The 23,442-nt window shown below is 40.3% G+C and overlaps 1 protein-coding gene across 2 annotated transcripts in view; it reads right to left on the bottom strand.

Annotated features, from left to right (window-relative positions):
* AFG3L2 (AFG3 like matrix AAA peptidase subunit 2) overlaps nucleotides 1-22,839 on the bottom strand; it is a 41,523-nt gene extending 18,684 nt beyond the window's left edge. The window contains exons 1-9 of one of the 2 annotated variants that reach the window (XM_004469995.4): nucleotides 22,589-22,839; nucleotides 17,237-17,336; nucleotides 16,744-16,821; nucleotides 14,093-14,199; nucleotides 13,788-13,940; nucleotides 11,593-11,667; nucleotides 8,523-8,647; nucleotides 6,245-6,518; nucleotides 4,489-4,626 (exon numbers count right to left, since the gene is read on the bottom strand). In XM_004469995.4, the coding sequence (XP_004470052.2) occupies nucleotides 4,489-4,626; nucleotides 6,245-6,518; nucleotides 8,523-8,647; nucleotides 11,593-11,667; nucleotides 13,788-13,940; nucleotides 14,093-14,199; nucleotides 16,744-16,821; nucleotides 17,237-17,336; nucleotides 22,589-22,705 (1,167 nt within the window). In that variant the 5' untranslated portion in view covers nucleotides 22,706-22,839. Of the gene's footprint in view, nucleotides 1-4,488; nucleotides 4,627-6,244; nucleotides 6,519-8,522; nucleotides 8,648-11,592; nucleotides 11,668-13,787; nucleotides 13,941-14,092; nucleotides 14,200-16,743; nucleotides 16,822-17,236; nucleotides 17,337-22,549 lie in introns of both variants that reach the window. The other variant, XM_023592131.3, reaches the window with a different exon arrangement.
* Between the last annotated feature and the right edge of the window lie 603 nt (nucleotides 22,840-23,442).

Genomic DNA, 23,442 nt, shown 5'->3' with positions numbered 1-23,442 from the left:
GGTAAAATCTCAGCCAAGATATGACACGATGCTTTTTTTTTTTAAGATTTATTTTTGTTCACTCCCACACCCTTCATTGTTTGCACTCGCTGTCTGCTCTCTGTGTCCATTTGCTGTGTGTTCTCTGTGCCTGCTCATCTTCTTTTCGGAAGGCACTGGGAACGGAACCTGGGACCTCCCATGTGGGAGAGAGGCGCTCAATCACTTGAGCCACCTCCACTCCCTTTGTTGTGTCTCTCATTGTGCTTCCTCTCTGTGTCTCTTGTGTCATCCTGCTGCATCAGCTCGCTGTCTTGGTCATCTTCTCCAGGAGCACTAGGAAATGAACCCAGGACCTCCCATGTGATAGGTGACAGCACAATCACTTGAGCCACGTCCGCTTCCCAAGCTTTCTTTTTAAAAAAAAACCAAGATTTATTTCTCCCCCCCCCTTCTCATTGCCTGCTCTCTCTGTCCATTCACTGTGTGTTCTTCTGTGTCTGCTTGTATTCTCATTAGGCAGCTCTGGGAACCGATCCTGGGACTTTCTGGAGTGGGAGAGAGGCAATCATTCTCTTGCGCCACCTCAGCTCCCTAGCCTGCTGCTTCTCCTATTGTCTCTCCTCTGTGTCTCTTTTTGTTGTGTCATCTTGCTACACCAGCTCTCCACATGGGCCAGCATTCTGTGCAGGGCAATACCCTGTACAGGCCAACACTCCACATGGGCCAACTCACCACAGGGGCCAGCCTGCATTCATAAGGAGGCCATGGGCATCAAACCCTGGACCTCCTATATGGTAGATGGGAGCCCAATTGCTTGAGCCACATCCACTTCCCCCACAATGCTTTCTTATTGACTGTATGTGGCATCCTGATGTTTGGAAAACTGTGACAGCACTAAGAAAAAGTCAACAATTTTCATGCTGATCAAAATACAAAAAAGATGGAAATGGAGGGGTGCAGGTATAGCTCAGTAGCAGAGCAACTGCTTTCCATTTACAAGGTTCCATGTTCAATCCCCAGTATCTCCTAAAAAAATAAAAATAATTAAAAAATAAATAATTCATACCCTTCCTGATTCAAAACTTAGTACAAAGCAATAGAAATCAAGACAGTATGATGCTGGCATTAGGATAGGGCTATAGAGCAATGGAATAGAACTAAGAATCCGAAATAAATCCATGTAACTATCTATGGTCATTTGATTTTCAACAAGGGTGTCAAGATTATTCAATGGAAAAGAATAATCTTTTCAACAAATGGTGCTGGAACAACCAGATAGCTACATGTGAAAGAATGAAGCTGGACTTTCATCTCACACCATATACAAAAAGCAACTCAAAATGGCTCAAAGACCCAAATGTAAGAGCCTAAGAGTTACCTCCTAAGAGCCTACTCATTGCTCAAATGTAGTCTCTAAGCCAAACTCAGCATACAAATGCATTACCCACCCATCCCCACCCCTGGCATGGGACATGCATGACTCCTGAGGATGAGCCTCCCTGGCACCAAGCGATTACTACCAGGCACCAACTAGCAGTGCAACTGGAAAAAACCTTGGCCAAAGAGGGGAAAAGGTAAAGACAAATGAGTTTATATGGTTAAGAGACTTCAAAGTTAGTTGGGAGGTCATTCCAGGGGTTACATTATGCACATCTCAGTAGGATCTCACTGAATGCCTAATTAGACACTACCCCAAACAATGGGGCTCCTGAGGGCTCTGGAGACACCCAGGCACTAGGCACAGCAAACAGCTCACTCATGAGTTTGGTGCCTTGACAGTGGGCCCTACTTTGGGGGTTTGTGCTCCTAAGTGTTACAGAATTGGACTCAGTTGTGGTTTCCCTACATATGGCTTTTCTATCCCTTCTATTTATTTTTTTAATTTTTTAAGATTTATTTCCCCTTTCCCCACCTCCACCCCGATTGTCTGTTCTCTGTGTCTTATTTGCTGCGTCGTCTTTGTCTGCTTCTGTTGTTGTCAGCGGCACAGGAATCTGTGTTTCTTTTTGTTGCATCATCTTGTTGTGTCACCTCTCCGTGTGTGTGACACCATTCCTGGGCAGGCTGCACTTTCTTTCACGCTGGGTGGCCCTCCTTACGGGGCATACTCCTTGAGCGTGGGGCTCCCCTACGCAGGGGACACCCCTACGTGGCATGGCACTCAGCACTGCGCATGGGCCAGCTCCACACGGATCAAGGAAGCCTGGGCTTTGAACCGCAGACCTCCCATGTGGTAGATGGACGCCCTAACCACTGGGCCAAGTCCGCCACCCTGTCCCTTCTATTTAAACCTATACTAGGTGCGGGAGCTGGCAGGTATACATCCAAGAGACTTGAATCTCTGGGCTGTTCCTCTGCCAGCTGGGCCCTGAGTGTCAACAGAGTTGCAACCACCTATTCTCCAGTTCACTGGACTCAGCCAGGACAACTAACAAGGAGGTAATGATGGGCAGCCACCATACTGAGAGAGTCTACAACTGCAAGCAAGAAAGTCTCATCCATTGGCTGTATGGGACTGAAGCCCTTCTCAATCAGAGGTGGAGTGGGCATCACCATCCCAGAATCTTCAGGACTGGGAAATGAACTATGGACTACAGTGGACTTACTGGTATTCTACTATAGACTCACTGTGATTCTAGCAATGGAAGAAATATATCATTGATATGGAGGCAGTGGCCACTGGAGGTTCTGAGGTCAGGGAGAGGGAAAACAGATGTAATACGGGGGCATTTTCAGGACTTGGGAATTGTCCTGAATGACACTGCAATGACAGATATAAGCCATTATGTATCTTGCCATAATCTACAGATTTGTGTGGGAGAGACTGTAAACCACAATGTAAACTACAATCAATGCTTAGTAGCAATGCTCCAAAATGTGTTCATCAAATGCAATGAATTACCCACATCAACATTAGTGGGTAAATGTGAGCAGTGTGGGGAGTGGGGCATACAGGAATTCTACATTTTTTATGTAACATTTATGTAATCTAAATATCTTTTTTTAAAAAAATTCTAAGAAAATTGTTGTGCATCAAAGGACATGATAAAGAGTAAAAATATAAGCCCACTTAAAGGGAAAAAACACTTGCAAATCATATATCTGATAAAGGTCTAGGACAAAGACTAAAGAAAGTAGGAACCCCTACCAATGAACAACAAAAAGATAACAAAAAGTGAACAAAGGACCTTAATAATGTTTCTCCAAAGCTATACAAATGCCAACAAGCACATGAAAAGATGCCCAACATCATTAGTCATTAGGGAAACACAAATCAAAACCACAGTGAAACATCACTTCATACCCACTAGGACGCCTATAATCAAAAAGTTAGGTAGTGTTGGTGAGGATTTTATATGCTAAAATTGTTGGTGGGAATTTATATAGTACAGCCACTTTTAAAAACATATATTTTAAAAATATATATTTTTTATTACAGAAGTTGTGAACTTACCAAACAATCATGCACATATGCAGAATTCCTATACAACACCCCTTCACCAACACACCCCACTGTGCAGTAGAACTTTTGTTAGAGATTATGAAATAATATCATCAGACTATTACCACCAACAATGGTTCACAGAGCTCATTTGGCACACTTTTTCATACATCTTTGAGGTACAGCCACTTTTGATAAGAGGCTGGCAGTTCCTCAGAAAGTTAAGAGTTACCATTAGACTTAGCAACTCCACTCCTAACTATACACCCAAGAAAAATGAAAACATGTACACATACAAACATGTACATGTTTATAGCAGCATTATTCATAATAGCCAAAGATGGAATCCAAATATTCATCAGTTGATAAATAAAACAGAGTATTTTCAGCTATCAAGAGAAATAAAGTCCTGATAACATACTACAATGTGGATAAACTCTGAAAACATCATGCTAAGTGAAAAAAGCCAAGCATAAAAGACCACCTATTATATGATTCCATTTATATGAAATGTCCAGATTAGGCAAATCTATAGAGAAAGAAAGTAGATTAGGGTTTGCTTAGGGTTGTAAATTATGGGCGACAGGGGGTGATATTCAGGGCACAGTGTTTCTTTTTGAGATGAAGAAAATATACAAAACCTGATTTGGTGATGGTTACACTAATGTGTGAATATACTAAAAATCACTGAACTTTATTCTTTTAAATGGGTGAATGGTATGGTATATGTGAACTATATGTTACGTAAAAAGAAAAATCCACAAATTAAAGTAATTCTTGAAATATATAAAAATTACATTATGACTGAACTGTATACTTCAAAACGGCTAATTATGTAAATTTCACCTCAGTAATGTGAAACTATACTACACAACAGCTTGTGATTCTGGTGGGGGAGCGGGGGTGGGCAAAAGTCACAGGCCTTGTTGGACGCTTAGCACTGAAAGAGTGCTCAAGGCAGTGAATGTTAAGTGGTCCCTCCGAGGGACTCTGGCAATCTTCACCAAGTCTCCACTGGGCAAGAGGGAGGAAGCTGCACCCAATAAATAGAACAAGAGACTTACTCTGGCTGGACCCACACCAACAAACATCTCCAAAAACTCAGATCCACTGACTGTAATAAAAGGAACATTGGCTTCTCCAGCTGTGGCTTTAGCCAGCAGTGTTTTCCCAGTGCCTGGAGGACCTGTGAGAATGGCACCCTTCAAATATAAAAGAGAGAAATTATATTTCATTAGAGTTTCGGAAAAGTAAATTTCATATCCACAAATAATTCCAAGGTATAAGTCTGCCTAGAAATCTTGTCGTTCACTAAATATTTCTCAAACATCTTAACTACTTACTAATATAAGAACAAGCAAAAGGATATTAGAGAATTAGAGACAATTTTGTTTCAAAGAATTAGGTGAGAATTGAAAGCTTAAATACTTCCCTTATTTTATAAGATTTTTAGTATTGCTTCTGACACCTTTAGTCTTACATTAAATAAAGGATAATTTAAGATAGGAAAGTACTAACAAACGAGCTGAGGTTTATTCAAATAATCCAAGGTGACGCAAATACCACACTCCTGATTTCCTAATTCTTTGACTCTTTTCAAATAAAGTTCTTTCTGAATTCAAATAATTAAGCCAACCCCTCACACATCTATTTTCATTTACAGGTTAGTACATTTTTATCATGGATGGACATGAAACTTAAAATCTAAATCTATGAATTCTGCATTTTCCATTAAGTGGCTAGCTATCATCAGTGTCCTCTCTTTTTCAGACACGGAGATACTACCATACTATCCTACTTTTAAATATTATGGTGTAGGCAGACAGATAATATGGTTGAGATATTTTTTCCAGACTTTGTAATAAAACTTTCTAAGATATCAATTTTTAAAAATTTTATTTCTTATATTTTAAAATACATCACATTAAGCATTTATATATATATATATATTATATGTATGCATACATACCAGATTATAATTCTTTGTCATATGTTATAAATACTATTTCCATCTTAAGGTTCACCTTTTAATGTTTATTGTGCACTGACCTAAAGAAATTTTAAAGGTTTTGGTTGGTAAAATGGGTCTTTTACTTCATATTTGGAATTTCTATGCTTTCAAGAAATAAGTTTAATGTTCACTCATATTTTCTTATAGTTTTGTTTTTACAAATTTTAACTCCTTCTTCCATCTAAAATTACTCTGGTCAATGTTGTAAGATAAAGATTAAACTCAACTTTTAAAATTTTGCTTATTTTTTTCCCTTTAAAATTTCCACAATTGAAGTAAAAAACAAACTAAAAAAATAAAAAAACTAATGACCAATGATGAATGTAGTTAAGTCTGCTGGAAAAAGGGAAGGCAGCAAGAAATGTTGTCTGCTCTCCTGTCCACTGTATTCTGAAGCCATGACCTGTGCCCGGCACCGGCTGGACACCTCACTCACGTCCGTGGGGTGAGAGAGTGCCTGGATGACAGGAGGGCTCTGGGCTCGAGGTGCTATGATGGTTGAGTGGGGCATCTGAACAGAGATGAGGGAGAAGTAATGAAGACCAGGGAAGGCTTCCAAAAGGAGAAAGTACAAATACTTTCAGGAATATACATGCTACAAGCAAGATGACACAGGCACACAAAAAACTGACCCAAAAGGATTATGGAGTTAAACAAAGGTCAGTAGATTAAAATACAGCAAGAATAGAAAAGCAGCTTTAATATTAAAGAATCAAACTTCATAAAATTATAACTTCATAGATCAAGAAATATGATAAAAAATCTTTAGGTTAACAAGTTGAAAATCATCCTCTCAAAGCTCACTTTACCTTTGGGATTTTTGCTCCTAGGTCTTGATACTGCTTTGGGTTTTTCAAAAAATTCACAAATTCCATTATCTCTAATTTGGCCTCCTCACAGCCAGCCACATCTTTGAATTTCACGTCTATCTCGTCCTTTAGGACCTTGGCAGTAGTTTCTCCAACACTGAAGAGTCCACCCATTCCCCGGCCTGTCCGGCCAATGCCAGCAGGCCCTCTTCTTATGGTATATAGCAAAAAAGCAATTATGAGGACTGTAGGCAACATGCTCAGTAGAAATGAACTAAAGGGAATAACACATAACAATAGTTGTAAGATTGTTGATCTGTGGCTTTAACTGCTTTGCAAAATATATTTTCTCATAACTACTTGGAATAAAATTGCATAAATTTTCAATTACTCAGAAAATTCTAATATTTTATCTGAGGCACAGACAGAATTTTAGTGCACAAATGACACAATCATAAAAAAACAAAGAAAACCAGATTCTCAACAAATACGCTGGCTATTCTTTTTTTTTTTACTCCTATCCCCAAACATTAATATCCCACCATTTTGCACAATACAGACCTAACTCTGATTTACTAACATTATATCTGCATTTCCAATAAATTTCTTTAAAATTACTCACTTAAAAATTTTCACATGGCCCTAATATTAGTTTGGATAGAAACTCCAGCTCTCTTGTTGGCATGCATTAACTTATTCTGAAGTATTTTCCAGAAATTAAATCCTTGCTAATTTAACAGCATCTTGGTTTCAAAAGTAATGCATCCGCTATTTAAACCCATCTCTTAAGAAAAACATTGTTTGATTCCTTTAGCATAGGCCACTCTCCGCTGATTTGCAGGCTCTACAGAGATGCTGAAGGAACAGGCTTGTCTTCCAACATGCCTCCTTTGGAAGACTTCAAGACTGGGGATGGCTTTTGCCTTGTTTGCCTGTTTGTCTTAATAAAGTTTATTTCATATAACTATGGGTAGATATATACTTACATAGCTTACTATAATGCAATTTAGTTTAACTTACCCTAAGAGTTGGACCAAACTTTATACATGGTCAAAAACAGCAAAAACTAGGATTTGTTTCTAATTTTTCAACTATTATACATTTTTAAATGCTGCTACAGGAGGCAGCAAAAACCCTGATAAATTTACCTTTGGTTTATTTCTGAAAACAAAACAAAACAAAAAACAGAAAACATGTACTGACAATACAAGTTTGAAAACTGGTGTAATAAGATACTCTATTTTTTCAGTACCTGCCCTTCATAAAGTTCAATCATTATATTATAACCTCAGGGGCTAGGGAATATATCATACATGAAACAATCACAGGAGCTATCTCAATTCAATTTTGCAGGTAGATTATAGGTTAAAGAAATTCCCTAAATCTAAGTTAAGACCATCAGATGAATTAACACACTAGTTATCAGTTTTTTTCTTTTTTTTTTTTCACATATAGAGAAAATTTAAGTTTTATCTCTAGTTTCACTCCAGAACTGTTAACTCTACAGCAAGGCATACCTTCTGCATTTAATGCAAATGAGGAAACGCCATGGGTTCTAACTGGGTTTAGGTTTATAAACACTCAAGAGGCCATATAGTTCCCATATAAGCTCAAAGATAAACGACTCTTGAAATACAGGGGCCCTTCCTAAAAGACTAGTACAGATCATTTGCCTAGACAGCTAAGTGGCTTTGTTAAAAGACAGCTCTCCCCTAAGAGACCAAGAAGCTCTGACAAGATAAGAAAAAGAATTCCTTAAAAAAAACTGGAAAAATTGAAATGGCTGTAGCTCAAGCAGTTGAGCTTCCATTTACCATATGGAAGACCTGGGTTCGATCCCTGAGACCTCCTGGTTAAAAAAAAAGAAAAAAGGCGTCCAGACCTGCACACCATGGAGAGGCACAGGCCCCTGTGCAGCAAAGCGATGACGCAACCAGACAGACAAAACAAAAACAAAAACTGGAAAACTGTGAAATATATAAAGGAAAATGACAGCCAAAAGATGGGAATGCCACTTTTTAATACAATGGGACTCCATATACTAAAGCCTAACTAAAGGATAGTCCATTAGACATTAATATCCCAAACCACTGTGTTAACCAAGATAAATGTGTGGAAAATGATTCAATCATTGTGCAAAGACTGGTCACTTTTTTTTTAAAATCTGGCCAAATTGTTATTTAGTTTGTAATGCTGCCACCTAGTGACATGATCACATTGTGAGCCACAAACTGCCAAGTAGTCAGGCTTTAAAAGGATGACTTTAACTGCTTCTTACCCATCACTTTCAGCAATGTAGATAACAGGTACTCGATTTTCCCCTTCTATGCCCAATTCCTGCTGCAAAGTTTCCAGATTCCGTTCAAAGGTGTCCACACTGCCAATATTAAACCAGACGTATTGCTATAAAAACAGAAAAACAAAATATCCTAAGAATGAAAAGAATACAAAGTGTTTGATTCAATGAAGAGTTCAACTTTTTTTAGACTATTTCAAAAACGGAAAATTTTCTAATTAAAAACTTAAAAAATAAAACCACTAACAACAAAAGTTGATTTTAAAGAGAGAGTGACCAAGTTTCACTCAAGCAATCCCTGGCAAGTAAAGCATTTCCTTAGAACCATTTAGAAGCATTAACCCAGTGGTTCTAAAATTAGCAATGAGCAGAACTAAAATTCTGTTTGGAAAGATGATCCTTCTTATAACTAAATACGCATTCTTTTTCTCTTCTCTATTTTCCAGGTATTCTTCAGCTGACTTTCCTAAATTAAAAACGAAATGTGATATAATACCAGCTAAGATTTATTGAGTACTTTCTAAATACTAGGCATTGTTCTAACCTTGCAGGTACTACTGCCAGGGATGATTTTTAAAATCTGGCCAATCAGGAAGGCACAAACACATCCAATCAGACAAAAGCTCCTGGCTGTGCAAGATACCACCCTTTCCCTCACTAGATGGAGAATCTTTGAGGGCCATGGGAAGGGACAATGAAGGGGCTTGGGATAGCGGCTAATTTACAACCATACTGTATCAGTGTTCCTGACTGATACCAGCCTGACCCTGAAATACAGAGGCGACTTACCCTGCCCCCAGGTGCATATCTCTCCAGAGCCTGTGCCCCTAACCACTACACCACACTGCCTCTTGGACAACCAAGAAGACACCAATAATGATGATCCCTCATATCTATGCAGTTTTATCATGTACTAGATCCTGCAAAAAGCACTTTTACAGTACAAGAAGTTTTAAAAAATAATATATCAACAGTAAATTTATTCTATAAAACTCAGACAATTCAGAAAAATACATGAAAACGAGCAACATGTCAGCCTACACACTGAGCAATGTGACTGTGTGGGGCACATCACTTCTGGGGATTCTCTCCCATATCCACAGACAAAAGATGGAGAGTAAGTTTTATATTATGTGACAATAAATCTTAGTAAGGTGTTCACCAACAAAGCTACATGTTTCATGCAGTCCCAACCCTAAAGCATGTATATAATAAACTCAACACATATGGACTGAACACTTCCAAATTGAGCAATTGAGCACTTCTTACCACCTAGGAAATATGCAAACACATCCCTTACATCCGAGTATCAGTGCGGACCAGGGAACTCAGCAGCAGTATTACCCAGGAGCTTGTTAGAATTGCAGATTATCAGGACAAATCCAAAATCCAAATCTCTCGGAGAGGTTCCCAAGACTCTGTTTCAACTAGCTTTCCAGGCAATTCTAGTGTACGTTCAAGTTGAAAACCACCACTGACTTACATCATTTAAGCATTAAGCCCTAGAAGAGCACTACTGTCCTTCCCATTTAGAGGTGAAGAAACCAAGGCTTGCAGAAGGTAAGCCTTACAGCTAGTATAATCCTGTGCTTGTCAGAGTAACACGGAGAGCCACTCCATAAGCATGCTGAAAATATTACATCCATTTTTTCTGAAAACTCAATATAAAATGTGTTTATTAAACAGGCAATATATAACATTACTGTAGAAAACTAAGGAAGTACAAAAACATTAATAACCTCAACACCCAGAGATAAACACCATTTGTATTTTGATGCCTCTCCTAGATTTTATATCCTTTACAATTTTGAAATGCATGCATAATTTCAAAAACAAATATAAAACCTTAACTGCAATATAAAGGGAAAAAAAGTAATTTTTAAAATGGTATGAATATGCAAATGCATGTAAATGCCAATACTAGACGACAACTGTGCCCTCAAATTTAAAAATCGCCCTCTCATAAACACTATTGCCCCATTAAGCACCACTGGCCCAGTATGGAAACTTCAAGCAAGGGAAATGAGGAGTACCCCCAATGCTTGAAAGGCTCCTAATTTGGGGCATTTATTTCTAATTTTTTGCTACATAAATAATTTTTGGAGGACAACCTTGTAGAGGAATTTTTCCACACATGATTACTTTCCTAGAAGCAAAATTACTAGGTGTGATACTTTTTAAATTTCTAATAGACACACTGCCAAACTGTCCTCTTGAAGTGCCAATTTAATTCCAAGTGACAGGAATACCAGAACCATACAACTTTATTGATATTGTTATATTTACTGGTGTGTTATTAAAGAGAGACATGATTACAATCGGTTCCAGTTTGTTCTCAAATGTTTCCCCAGGTAAGACAACTAGGAAATAAACAAATAATCCTAAGGGAGAAGGGATCCAGCCTGGTAGAGATTTGGTCCTGGGGAGGGCAGTAAAAGACTACAGGACACCAAGGGATAGGAGGAGCAAACCCAGGGGAAGGACATGGAATTTCCCAGGAACTTCTCATGCCTACTTTTCTCCCTTTTCCTCCTGAATCCCCTCAACCCATTCAATTTGACCAGGGATCTCTGGAAGTAGATATTGTCCAAACTGATTGGACAAGAAATTCAAGTTATTTTAAAAATAAGAAATGGATATTAAAATAATATCACAAAAGGCTTGGGAGAGATATGATCAGAACATTTCATATTCTGACTTAAATAAAGCCATCCCAAAGACACAAGCAATTCAGTTTTCTTCTCATAACCAAAAAATTGTTTTTATCTTAAAAAAATCACAGACTACATGGGAGTACTGAAAACTGGATGAGTCCTCCTAAATGTACAGCCAAAATGATTACCAAAAGCAAAACAAAAAACCACCCACCCAAACCTGTTATCAATAATACACACGTAACACTCACATTCCAACTATTCTAATGAATATCACAACAACCGCCCTGCCTGATTCTGGTATATTCCAAGGGACATACTGACTGCAATGTGAGGAAATGTTTCCTTTTTGGAAGAGTTCATTTAAAGCTAATTTACAAACTAATAAAATAATTTACCCCATCAACAGGAGTTTTTCCTGGTGTAAAGGTCACTCGAACAAAACGCTTGTTGACGACTTCCAGTCTGTCTACCTAGAATTTTAAAAGTTAAATATTCAAATATAAATTTATGGAAATATTTGCAATATTCTTTTAAGCTCATTTAAAATGTATATGATAGTTCAGACATAAGAGAAAGAATAAAAACTAATCCCTGTGTTCCCCATTCAGCGAAAGAAAGAAAGCGAGAGGCCCCTGTCAGAGTTAGGTGCTGAACACCCAAAAGCAAGTCCTTACGTTTTCACTCACATGAATGCACCCCTAAACAATACATATATTCACTTTTGGCTATTCTTAAACTTTAAAAATTATCTGTTCCTGTATATTTTCTCCTACAACTTAATTTTTTTTCTCGGCATTATACTTCTGAGACTTGTCCATGCCAACATTATCCATTTTATAAGCATACCCCAAGTTATTTATCCATTCTCCTGTTAACAGACATTTACAACACCTCAAATTTTCCACTATCACACACAATGCTACCATGAACATCCATGTACACACCTTTCAGGGCACACCTTCAAGAATTTCCCTAGAATATAGGTATTCTAAGGCTGGGCTGTTGGGCATACTTATCTTCAGCTTTACTAGATATTGCTCTCCAGAATGGCTGTGCCAGTTCATATAGCAAAATATCCCTGTTGCTCTACCTTCTCACCAACACTTGGTTTTATAAGACCTTTTTATTTTTGCCACTCTGGTATAAAATAGTTAAAACTTTTTTTTTCTGTAAATTTCCCCCACATTATCTAGGTTTCTTAATAACACTCTTAAAAGCCTCATCCCAAGGACTGTAATTGGTTCTGGAGCATGAGCCCTCTGGGATATATAGATTTCCTCTGCAGAGGATGGCCGCTGCCATGGAGTCTGACTTATCAGTGCGTCTGGAAGGTATGAATCAAAAATGGGAAGTGAGGAAGCTCCAGAGTAACTCCAGAAGCTAGAATAAAGGAATAGCTATTATAAAGGTCTGTCTGGAAAGAAACGAATAGAAGAACTCTAACCCCAAAAACGACAGACACAACAGTAAACGGATTTCAAAGAAGCCAGTGGGCAGAGAGGAAATGGAGCTAAGGGAGAATCATCCTGCAGTACAGATTATCACACTCAGAAAGGACTGCCACAGCCCCATCCACACGTTGACAGAAGTGACTTCCTAGAAAGCAGGTTTCAGAAAGCAGGTTTCCCACTAGAACTGGGAATTATACACAGAATATCCTAGCTTTCATGAGACACTTTGCTTCAAAAATCTGAGTGTTCATTTCCATTTTTTCCATCCCTACCTTATTATATAACCTTTAAAAATAATTTTGGATCTTTATACTTCCTTAGTAAAGTATTAATATTTTACCTTAATTTATCCATTTCACTGATGAAAAAAATCAAAGTACTGAGGGGTTAAATAATTTACCCAAGATTACACAGTGTGCCCAGTTCTGGTTCTCTATCACTATATTACATCAGTTCTAACAAGCACATTTTTCACATTTAATAATAACATGTCAAATTGGTATACATTTTACAACTGATGGCATATTATAGTTTCAGTGACAGCTTTTAAATTTTTTTCTCAGTAATATACATAAAATAACGTGTCTAACAATTAACATCTTAAATATGATGAAATATGGTGTTATATTGGAAAAAGACCCAACAAGTAAATAAAAAAGGCTTCTGAGCAAACAAAACAGTGGTTAAAGTTCACCTGTCTTCCTCAGGCCTCCCTCAGAGCCTGTTCACTCTTAACTCTAGTAGGTTTATTAGTCCAATTTCCAAATCCAAAGGCAATTAAAAGCAGTAAAGACATAAAAAGAGCATGCAGAGCAGGGAAAAGAGGTTGTGAAGGGACATAAGAAAAAGGGTAAGGAGACAGAGACTGCCAAGAACCACAGTCTGAAGTAGTTTCCAAAATTGGATTATAGTGTGAAGTGAAAAAAAGGATTTTGTTGTAAATTTGGGGACTGTTGGGTCAAAACAAACAGGTTCCTTGGTTACAGTACTTTCCAGGATTTAAAAATACATCCAATGTAAAAAACATTAACTTCAAAATTGACAAACTTGGCTAACTTGATGTTATCACTGTATTAGTCTAATTCACTGACTCTCACCTTTTGAACCACTACAACAACCAATCCCATAAAAATACTTACTACTCCTTTGGAAAGATAGTTATTGACAAAGTCCTTCCAGGTAATTTCTCTTCCAGAGCTCTTGAACAGGAAGTAAAACATGATACTACCCCAAACTAAAGCGGTCCAAAGAAAATACATCCTGAATTCCTTGTCATCCCATGGAACATCGCCCTAGGCACAAAAGAGAAACTTTCCATCAAGAGTGTAACTTCAAAATATTACCTCTGAGATGTTACGGCACAAATCCTCAATACTACTCATGCAATCCAACCTGTCCTGTGGCCACCTCCGTAACCTCAAAACCAACCAGTGTGGAATCAAACCTTCTGGAACCTGGACCACCAGTGAGAATCATCTTTTCTGCCACCTCGTTTTCCGCCACCACCAACTCCTCCTCCAGAAGAATGTGGTGCATTAGCTTGCTTTGATTCTGTTCACAAACAAAAAGCATATATAAAAGTATAGCAGGATTTTATCTCTCTCAAAAAAATTTTTTTTGATTACTACAGCTTAATATAAGACTTATTGCAAAATATAGTATGACAACTGATCAGTTACTGAATAATATACTATGAGGAAGGATACTAATACAAATAGTTAACATGCAAGGAGGGCTTGCAAGTGCTTTACGTATCTTATCTCATTTAATCTGCACAACAACCCAATAACCATATAAGTATACTATTATTATATCCATTTTACAGGTAAAGTAATTGTAGCTTAGGGAGGTTAAATAATTTGTGTAACATGTTACAGTGTTAAAGGACCAAAATAAGTGTCAGAGTTAGGATTTAAACCACAGTCCCTACTTGTAAAGAAGTAAGTGTTCCCCTTTCCCAAGCCCACAAAGTAAACAGTTAACAGGTTTTCTTCTGTAGGAAAGATATGATTTTGATAAGTGGCTAAAAAAACAACAAAAAAAAACCCTACTCAACATAAAATTAGTTTGCAAGAATCTGCAATTAGTCACTAACATTTTTCTTTCTTTTCCTTTTTCCTTCCTCTCAAAGATCCACAGATACACTTCTAACTACTTCCAGCACCATGCAGCGACTGCTCATACAGCAGCAGGATGGGAGGCTGTGGGCCCTCAGTCATCCCACTGGGTACATGACCCTGTGGATTTGTGCCATGCTTCACCAACCAGACTGTGACACACACCAGGAGCACCTCCCCTTAAGTGGAGCAGAGTGTGGGACAGACTTGAAGTATACATGCCTCAGCCCCATGGCCAAACAAGGACAGAACTAGAAATACATAGTAAGCACATCTTTAAAGTTACTTAACAATATGCCATACTATTTTGAAACAAAGCAGCACATGTGCAAAAGATAATGAAGAAGTAGTAACTCGGTTATGTATAAAAAGTGAACCAGTTTCATTAATCTGCCCCTAAACCAAGATTAAAAATCTATCTACCATGGGAAGCAGATTTGGCTCAATGGATAGAGCATCCACCTACCACATGGGAGGTCCAGGGTTCAAACCCAGGGCCTCCTGACCCGTGTGATGAGCTGGCTCACGTGCAATGCCATGCCACGCAGGGGTGTCCCCTGCATAGGGGAGCCCCATGCACAAGGAGTGTGACCCGTAAGGAGAGGCACCCAGCACGAAAAAAGGACAGCCTGCCAGGAGTGGTGCTGCACACATGGAGCGATGACGCAGCAAGATGACGCAACAAAAAGAGAAACAGATTCCCGGTGCTGCTGACAAGAATATAAGCAGACACAGAAGAACACACAGCGAATAGACACAGAGAGCAGACAACTGGGGCGGGGGGAGGGAAGGATGGGAAAGGGTAGAGAAATAAAAAATAAATCTTTAAAAAAAAAATCTATCAGGCACCTAGGGAAAATCTTTAAAAGCTGCCTCTTTCATCAATGTGCTATCTAGAACCCTGGGACCATCAACAGCCCACACTTAGCACTCTCCATTCCCCAACCCATGGCCTTGCTTTCCTTCCCTTGCATTCTTTGAGCATATCATTTCTCTCTCCAACTAGACCACGAGTTCATTAAAAATCAGGGACTGTATTATTATTTTCCTTACATTTCCCTAAAAAGAAAGGATACAAACTGAATGCTAACATGTGCCAGGCATTGTGCTAAAGGCATATATGGAGGCACAATGCTAAAGGAATGGAGGGAGGAGGCTTGGAGCCCCACACGAACCCCAGCGCCACCAGCTCTTAGACATCCTCTGGGCGCCTTAGTACAAGTAGGCCCCAAGGACCAGTGGGAAGACACCGCATCATACCAGTGTGTCAATAAACCATGCCTCACCATAGTTTGTCAATAAACCACATATATAAACTGTTCCCACTGTTTAAGTTATATGTTAAATATCTACCAAACATGCTTTACTTTGATTGATCAACATTTCTAGGGAAACGGACTTTGGCCCAGTGGTTAGGGCGTCCGTCTACCATATGGGAGGTCCGCGGTTCAAACCCCGGGCCTCCTTGACCCGTGTGGAGCTGGCCATGTGCAGCGCTGATGCGCGCAAGGAGTGCCGTGCCACGCAAGGGTGTCCCCCGCGTAAGGGAGCCCCACGCGCAAGGAGTGCGCCCCGTAAGGAGAGCCGCCCAGCGTGAAAAGAAAGAGCAGCCTGCCCAGGAATGGCGCCGCCCACACTTCCCGTGCTGCTGAGCCGCTGACGACAACAGAAGCGGACAAAGAAACAAGACACAGCAAATAGACACCAAGAACAGACAACCAGGGGAGGGGGGGAAAATAAATAAATAAATAAATCTTAAAAAAAAAAAAAACAAACATTTCTAAGGTGACCTTAAATTATTTCAATTTTGGAGAGAAAATTAAGGTACAATGAAACAAGAGGTCTATAGAATTGTGTATGTACTTGTAATCTACATTTTCAGAACTGACCTAAGACAACACTTTCTTTCACAGTGGAAAGGATTAACATCATATTAGGAGAAAACATGAAATTCAAACATAATCTTTCCAAAAGTTACCTTTTTTTCCTCCTGTAAGTTCTTTAGGTTCACTAGCTTTTTTCCCATTTTTTCCATTAGGAAAGTATTTTTCAAATCCTGTCAAAAAAGGAAGAAAGCACATATCCTCAATTCTCAAACTAATATTCATGAGTTTTTATGTCTTTCCTTTGTTTTTAAAACAGCTGATACATCCATTAAAAAGCATAAGCTAAAAATATAACATTTCTCATGCAAAAATAAATCAAAGTCTAATTAATAGAGTTCACAACACAAGTGGTAAAGAAGCCTCTTTTGCATGCCAATTTCATTTCCTATAAAAGTGTAAGATTGGACAAGGCCCATTTCCATCATTCAGTCAGACAGAAGTTGCAGCAGGGGAGGGAGTTCACAAGAGGAGAAAAGTAAAAAGGCAACCTGAGACATTAACTGTGCTCCTCTTTGGCAAACACCTGCTGATGATACCTCTCTTTAACAAGAAAGTAAACCATTATGGTTATACTCAAGTGTTTACCTTTTGGAGGTCGAGAACAGAGTCTTCGATAAGCAGCCATCACATTTGTAAAAAGAGAATTTCTGCTGGTTGTTGCTTGAGTTGTAGCATATCGATAAAGCTGAAACATGACAAATAATAAAAACATGAAGGTTATAGCAATATAAAAAGTTAAAGTTTTATTTCCTTATATCATAAAATGGATAAACTGTTTCTCTCTTCCACAAGTGTTTATAGATTAGCACATAATGACTGGAAGTTTTTAAAAGGACTGTGTACTATGCCACTCCAAAATCATTCATAACTTAGAATTGCAGCCCAAGTTGTCTCTGACAACATATTTACTTTGGCATTGTTTACTTAATTTGCAGCATTCAAAAGACAAACTCTGGCACAGAAAAACTGCTACTTCATGTTGACTCATTTGCAGGGCCTATAATATAGCAAGATATTTATCTGAAATTACCAGACAATGCTGTTGGTAAACAGAATACTAAATTTACCTTTTTTCAAATAAGAAAATTATAGTCCAACATCACTGATAATCCTTATAATAGGAATGTTGGTAAACATATCTAATATATTACCATCCTGGTGAGAACCCTGGTTATACAAGCTCAACTACAGATACATCTCTGCTTTATATAACATATGTTCTTAAAAAGTTGTTTGTAAATGTCTAGTTAAATTAAACTGTAATATAAATTAGCAAAAGAAGCTCCCCTCTTAATTTTTAGCTGTACAATTAAAAGCTATCAATGCCAAGAACACTGAGGAGATATATCCAAATTTGGCAGGATAATCCCTATCCTTTTGCAAAAATTAAAAAAATTTTTTTTTAAATCACCATTGGTTTTGGGGGAGCAAGCTTTTAAACAGATGGGACTGTTTGAAAACTTCACAAATAAAAAGCACTTTACAAAGACGGGTATAATAAAAAAGATAATGTCAAGTGTTGGCAAGGAGAGGGAGAAATCAGAACCCTCATACATTACTGGTAGGGATATAAAATGGAGATGATTATGGACCAGCCCCAGCCCAAAAGGAAGGAGTATCTTCAACTGCAAGCAAAACAATTCCCTTTCTCTGCCCCACAATATTTATGTCCCTTCTCAGCCATATCCCACAAGATAGAGAAATGAACAAAAAGGGGGAGTGTAACTGCTGACTAAAGCAGATTTATTGTTATTGTGGTTGTTGTCTCATGTTAACTAAGTAACACATAACACTGATATTAAAAAAAACTTTCTTTTAATGCACTAAAGAGTACCAATTAAAATGACCTATTATTCAAGCTAGACAAGGCAATACTATCCTTTAAGCATATAGTGCAGGCCAGTTGCTGCCAAGCAGCTGGGCGGTCCAAAAGAGAACTCCTTAAAAAACTTCAATCCTTAAAAAAGTCAGACATGTAAGGAAGTCATGGAACAAATCAATATCAATGTAGTACAGCTAAGTGCAACCACGTAAAACTTGAAAGTGTAAGGAACAGAGGAGCACAGAGGAGGAAGGGATTACATGTTTAAGGGCCTAGAGAAGATATCACATGTCAGTGGTATCTAGCTCCAGATTTGAAGGACCTAAAGTGCAACAGGCAGACCGTGGGCCTGGAAGCCTTCCAGGAAAAGGAAATGTGGAGACAGGAGGCAAAACACAGTGTTCAGAGACTAAGTAATCCAAACGGTTGAAACAATGTACAAGTGGGGATGGTGGCCAGAGACAAGGACAGAAAAGCAGACACTCATGAAGAGCCTGAAAATATTGGTAGCAGCAGCTACGATTAGTTGAGCACCTATTACATGACACAGCTGTTCCTCAATTTGTTTGAGGTAGATATTTTCCCTATTTTATAGATGAAGAAATCAACCCAGGTCAGGCACCTGAGCTCCCACTAATGTTCAGATCCAACGCCAAAGGAAGATCTCATCCTTTAGAATGGGCCAACATTTCCCAAAGTATGAGATAATCACAGGAAAAACGGTTAGGTTCCACAAATAAATTTGGGAAGCGTTATACAGTATTACCCTCTTAAGGAATAAAATATCAAAGGTTCCAAGAAATCTGCCTTTTTAAATTCAGTTAAACCAAGTGTTTCACAGGTCCTCTTTTTACATATTTGAACTTGTGTTCAAACTTGGGTAATATTTTGGAAAATGCTACCACAGGTGACAGGGAGCCAGGAATGTTTCCTTTATTTGTTTGCTTGTTTTTGATTGCTTTGGTTTTAAGGTGAAAACCAGATTTGGTTTACCTAGAATTCAAGATAGTGTACAAGGGGAAGAACTTAAAGCAGGGAGATAAACTTAGAGGCTAACTACCAAAGCAAGCGAGAGGAAGATATCCAGTTTTAAAGACAGTAGGAACAGGGTTACAGAGGAGGTGAATTTAAGCAATACTTAGGTTAAATGCAAAGGAATTAACTGGATGGGTGGTAGTAAAGGAAGACAGATGTCAAGTTTCCAATGGACTACTACATGGCAGTAGGTGAGTATTAACAGTCCACATAGGAGGAAGGATATGTATGAAGAGGAAGACCATTCAGTTTTTGTCCCAGAGGGCTTACAGAAGAGGCACCAAACTCAAAAGCTTAGGGGAGACAAGGAAGAAACCTGCAGGAGCAAAGATAACATGGAGAGGTGGGGTCGTGCATGTCCTTCTAAAGGGGTAAGTTGATGCCCAGCTACAGCCAATATTTGCATGTGGGATTCAGGCTAAGTCAGAACTTCTCATTTCCTTAAAGCTGGCAATCTTTTGTATGATGGTCTTCAACAAGTCCCACAACATCTACAATGTGAAAAAACTGCTCTTCCTGTGACATTTCGATGGTACTACTGTAAGGATCAAATGTAAAAGCGATCATTTCCAATTATTATTTTTTTAAGGTACCTGGGACCTCCTATGTGGGATGGCAGCACTCAACCCACTCAGCTACACCAGCTCCCCACTTCCAATAATTTTGAAAGCTTTTTGAGGGCAAGAACCAGGCTTTATCACCATAAAGCTCCATATAGAAGCGGGTACATGGTTTGCAATCCACCACTGTTTGCCGATTAATAAACTCAGAAACAACATTTGCCCCCTTAGGCTCTATTTTCAAATTACATTTACCTGAAATACTGCTAAGAATAATCCCTGTGACAGCATTTAATGCTGAGACTGGTTTTCTCTAAAGGAATCATTAATAAAACTTTTCTCCTCTGCATATCTAATCCAAGCCCTGGGTGTCTAGCATTCAAAAAATAAAAAAGATGCCAATTCACAAAGTTTAGAGCACCTCATGTATGTCTGACTACATGAGCACATTTTAATTGCTTTTATAATCAGTTTGATACCACTGAGCAAATATCTAAGAGCTGACACCTCAACACTTCAAGCTCTGTTCCCCAGAAATCTCTCAATGAGGATTACTTCTCCAACCTTTAACAGTAGCAGACCCTAAAGGAAAATCTGTTCTGTCAGACTCCCTTCCCAGGCAACACAGTATTGCCCCAGTGTCCCCACCGAGATCTTGAGAGCAGTACTAGGGAATATATGTCAAGGAATCAGTCAGGCAGCTATAGCTGTCAGCCCAGAGGACTTCCTTGCTCTCAGCATTGGGCTTTGCAGCAACATTTGTGCCATCCAACACAAAGGCCTTTTATAACAGACAAGATTCTCACATAAAAATGGCGAACTCACAAGGCAGATTCCTACCTGCCCATTATATGTCCAAGTTCAATATTCAGGAGGGGCAAAAGGAAAAGGATTGGAGCAAAGTTGGAAAAATGGATGCAGCTGTAACCAAAGGTTTAAGAAACATTATACAGATGCTTTTAAAATTAGCCACAGGTTAGTATCTGAAATTACTGAAACGGGCTATACTGACGTCACCCTTTGTACGTGGTCATTTCTAACTAAAGACCTGCCATTGTAATTACGCCAGATCTTACCTTTGTATATGAACATTTCTATTGAAAGGGTGACCACTCCGTCATTCTGTTGATAACCATATGAAAAACTTTGTAGCTGACCTGTTTTCAGCATCCCTCTCCCAGATGCCTTGATCTCTGGTAACTGTTCCAACTGTGTAACTCACCCTCCCCTACCCCACAGGAACCCCCCCTACCTGGTTCAGCCCCTTAATGTTTACTAACAAAAGAACCTGCGCAAACTCCACCTCATTAGCTTTTATAAAATACTAGAATTCCTGTAAATCAGAGAGGCAATTTTGGGCCATGAGACCTAATATGCTCTGTGGCTTGCACAACCAAATAAACCTTTTCTCTCCTTGAAACCCAGTGTCTCAGGAATTGGCTTTAAAGACACATCAGGAGAAGAAAAACTCACGTTTGCTTGGTATCACAATGCAATGAAAAAGGACCTAGTGCAGGGCAGTTTGGGGTAGGAAAGATTAACACTGTTAAGGAATTAGCCCAAGACTGGCAAAGGGGCTTCAAAGAGTAAAAATAACGAATGCGAGCACTGTCATTGTCATTAGCCCCTTAGAAGTGAAGAGGCTGAGCTAACGTCTTCAGGGGCCTCCAGCTAAGAAGCGACCAAGCCAGGATTCCTGTCTAATCCCAGGGCCGAAACCGTCCTGCTATCTTGCCTGTGTGTGTGCACCTGTGAGCACAGCAAGGCTGTATCTAAAAGGTGACAGAGAGCAAGAAGTAGCTAATAGCCACCGATCACTACATGAACCTTAATCGGAGACAGATTACTGCCATGTTTCAGCCACAACACCCTATGGTCACTGCAGCCGGTTACCAGCAGAGAAAGAGCCTCTTTCTGAGGACAGGCCCTCTTGGGCAACAAAAAGCCAAGTCCCTACTCTGAGGAGCTAACATTATTAATAAGTTTAATATTTACTGGTCCCTCCTGTGTGTCAGACCCACAATGCCAGCCATCGCCCCATTTTACGGATGGAAAAACTGAGGTCCTGAGAGATTAAGGAGCTCACTCCAAAGACTGCTTTCGCCCACATCGTGCTCAGGCTGCTGCCTCTTAAAAACACACACATAACCTATTTCATTCTGTTTTCCGATGTCGTGAAAGCAGGTAAAACCCGGCAGCCGGAGCAGCTCCGTAACCGTTTGAGGTCTCAGCCGCCGTGTGGATTAAACAGTTCTTCGCCCTGTACGAAGTCACACAAGCCCCGGGACGATCTTCTGAAGTCCCTTGAGGCAGAGCTGTGATTCTACTGTGAGGGGTGTTTTCAGCGACCCAACTCGACACCTGGGGCGGGCGCGCAGAGCGTGCTCAAGGGGACAGCGGGACAAGACACCAGGAATCCAGGCGTCCGGCCGTGTCGCGCTGAGGCGGGCCGGGCACCTGGGAGCCGGCGCGGCCGCTGACCTTGACGCGCTGAGAGCCGGCCGGGACCGGAGGACTCACCGTGCGGAGGCAGGCCCGCCCGCTCGGGCCCGGGCCTCCGCCAGGCAGCAGGAGCGGGGGCAGGCTGCGGGTCCAGCCGCCGCCCCGGCCCGACAGCAGCAGGCAGCGATGCGCCATGGCGGCCGCTGGGACCAGGCCCGCGCCTCGGGAGGCCGAGAGAGACGCGGAGCCTAGAGCGCCGCACTCGCTTCCGCTCACAGGTCGCACTTCCGACCGCGCCCCCTCGCCAGCGCGCGCCAGGGCCCGGCCCCGCCCCCTGGCGTGCTGGCGTCACCCGTGGGGCGGATCTCCGGACCAATGGTGCTGCTCGGGTCCAGGAACATCCAATCCTTGCGGCGTTCAGCAGCTGAGCACCGCCCCTCAAGCCCCACCTCCACCGAGGCAGGAGGCGGGACCGAAGGGGAGGAGCGCGGGGCGGGCGGTGGGCGGGACTGACGCGAGGCGTGGTCAGGAGGGCAAGGTGGTCCGGGAGGGAGAGCGGGCGGAGTCACGCGGGCGGGAGGGCGTAGGGAACGGCGCTGGGACAGAACGGTCTCCTCTCTCGGCGTGAAGCCGTCCTAGACGTTTTTGGCGTCCACGCGCTGTGCCAGGCTCTGAAGGATACAAGAACACTCATCTCTCCCCGCAAGTGAGCAGTGCAATTAATCACGGTTTCAAAGAGAAAATATGTATCAGAGAGTAAACTGAATTTTCCAGGCTGAGGAAACTGCAGATTAACTTCTGAACAAAGTTTGAATCTCAACTCTTCTCTATTAGTCCTACTCTTTATAAATAAATGATAACTGATGTTATGGATGGTGGGAGGGATAGGAAAGGAGATGAGGTTGAAGAGAATAATTTCATATGATGAAGTA

Source organism: Dasypus novemcinctus, chromosome 16 (genome assembly GCF_030445035.2).
Source record: "Dasypus novemcinctus isolate mDasNov1 chromosome 16, mDasNov1.1.hap2, whole genome shotgun sequence".
NCBI classification, from domain to species: Eukaryota; Metazoa; Chordata; class Mammalia; order Cingulata; family Dasypodidae; genus Dasypus; species Dasypus novemcinctus.
The sequence above is the reverse complement of the archived record's forward strand: the minus strand, read 5'-3'. Positions and strand labels throughout refer to the sequence as shown.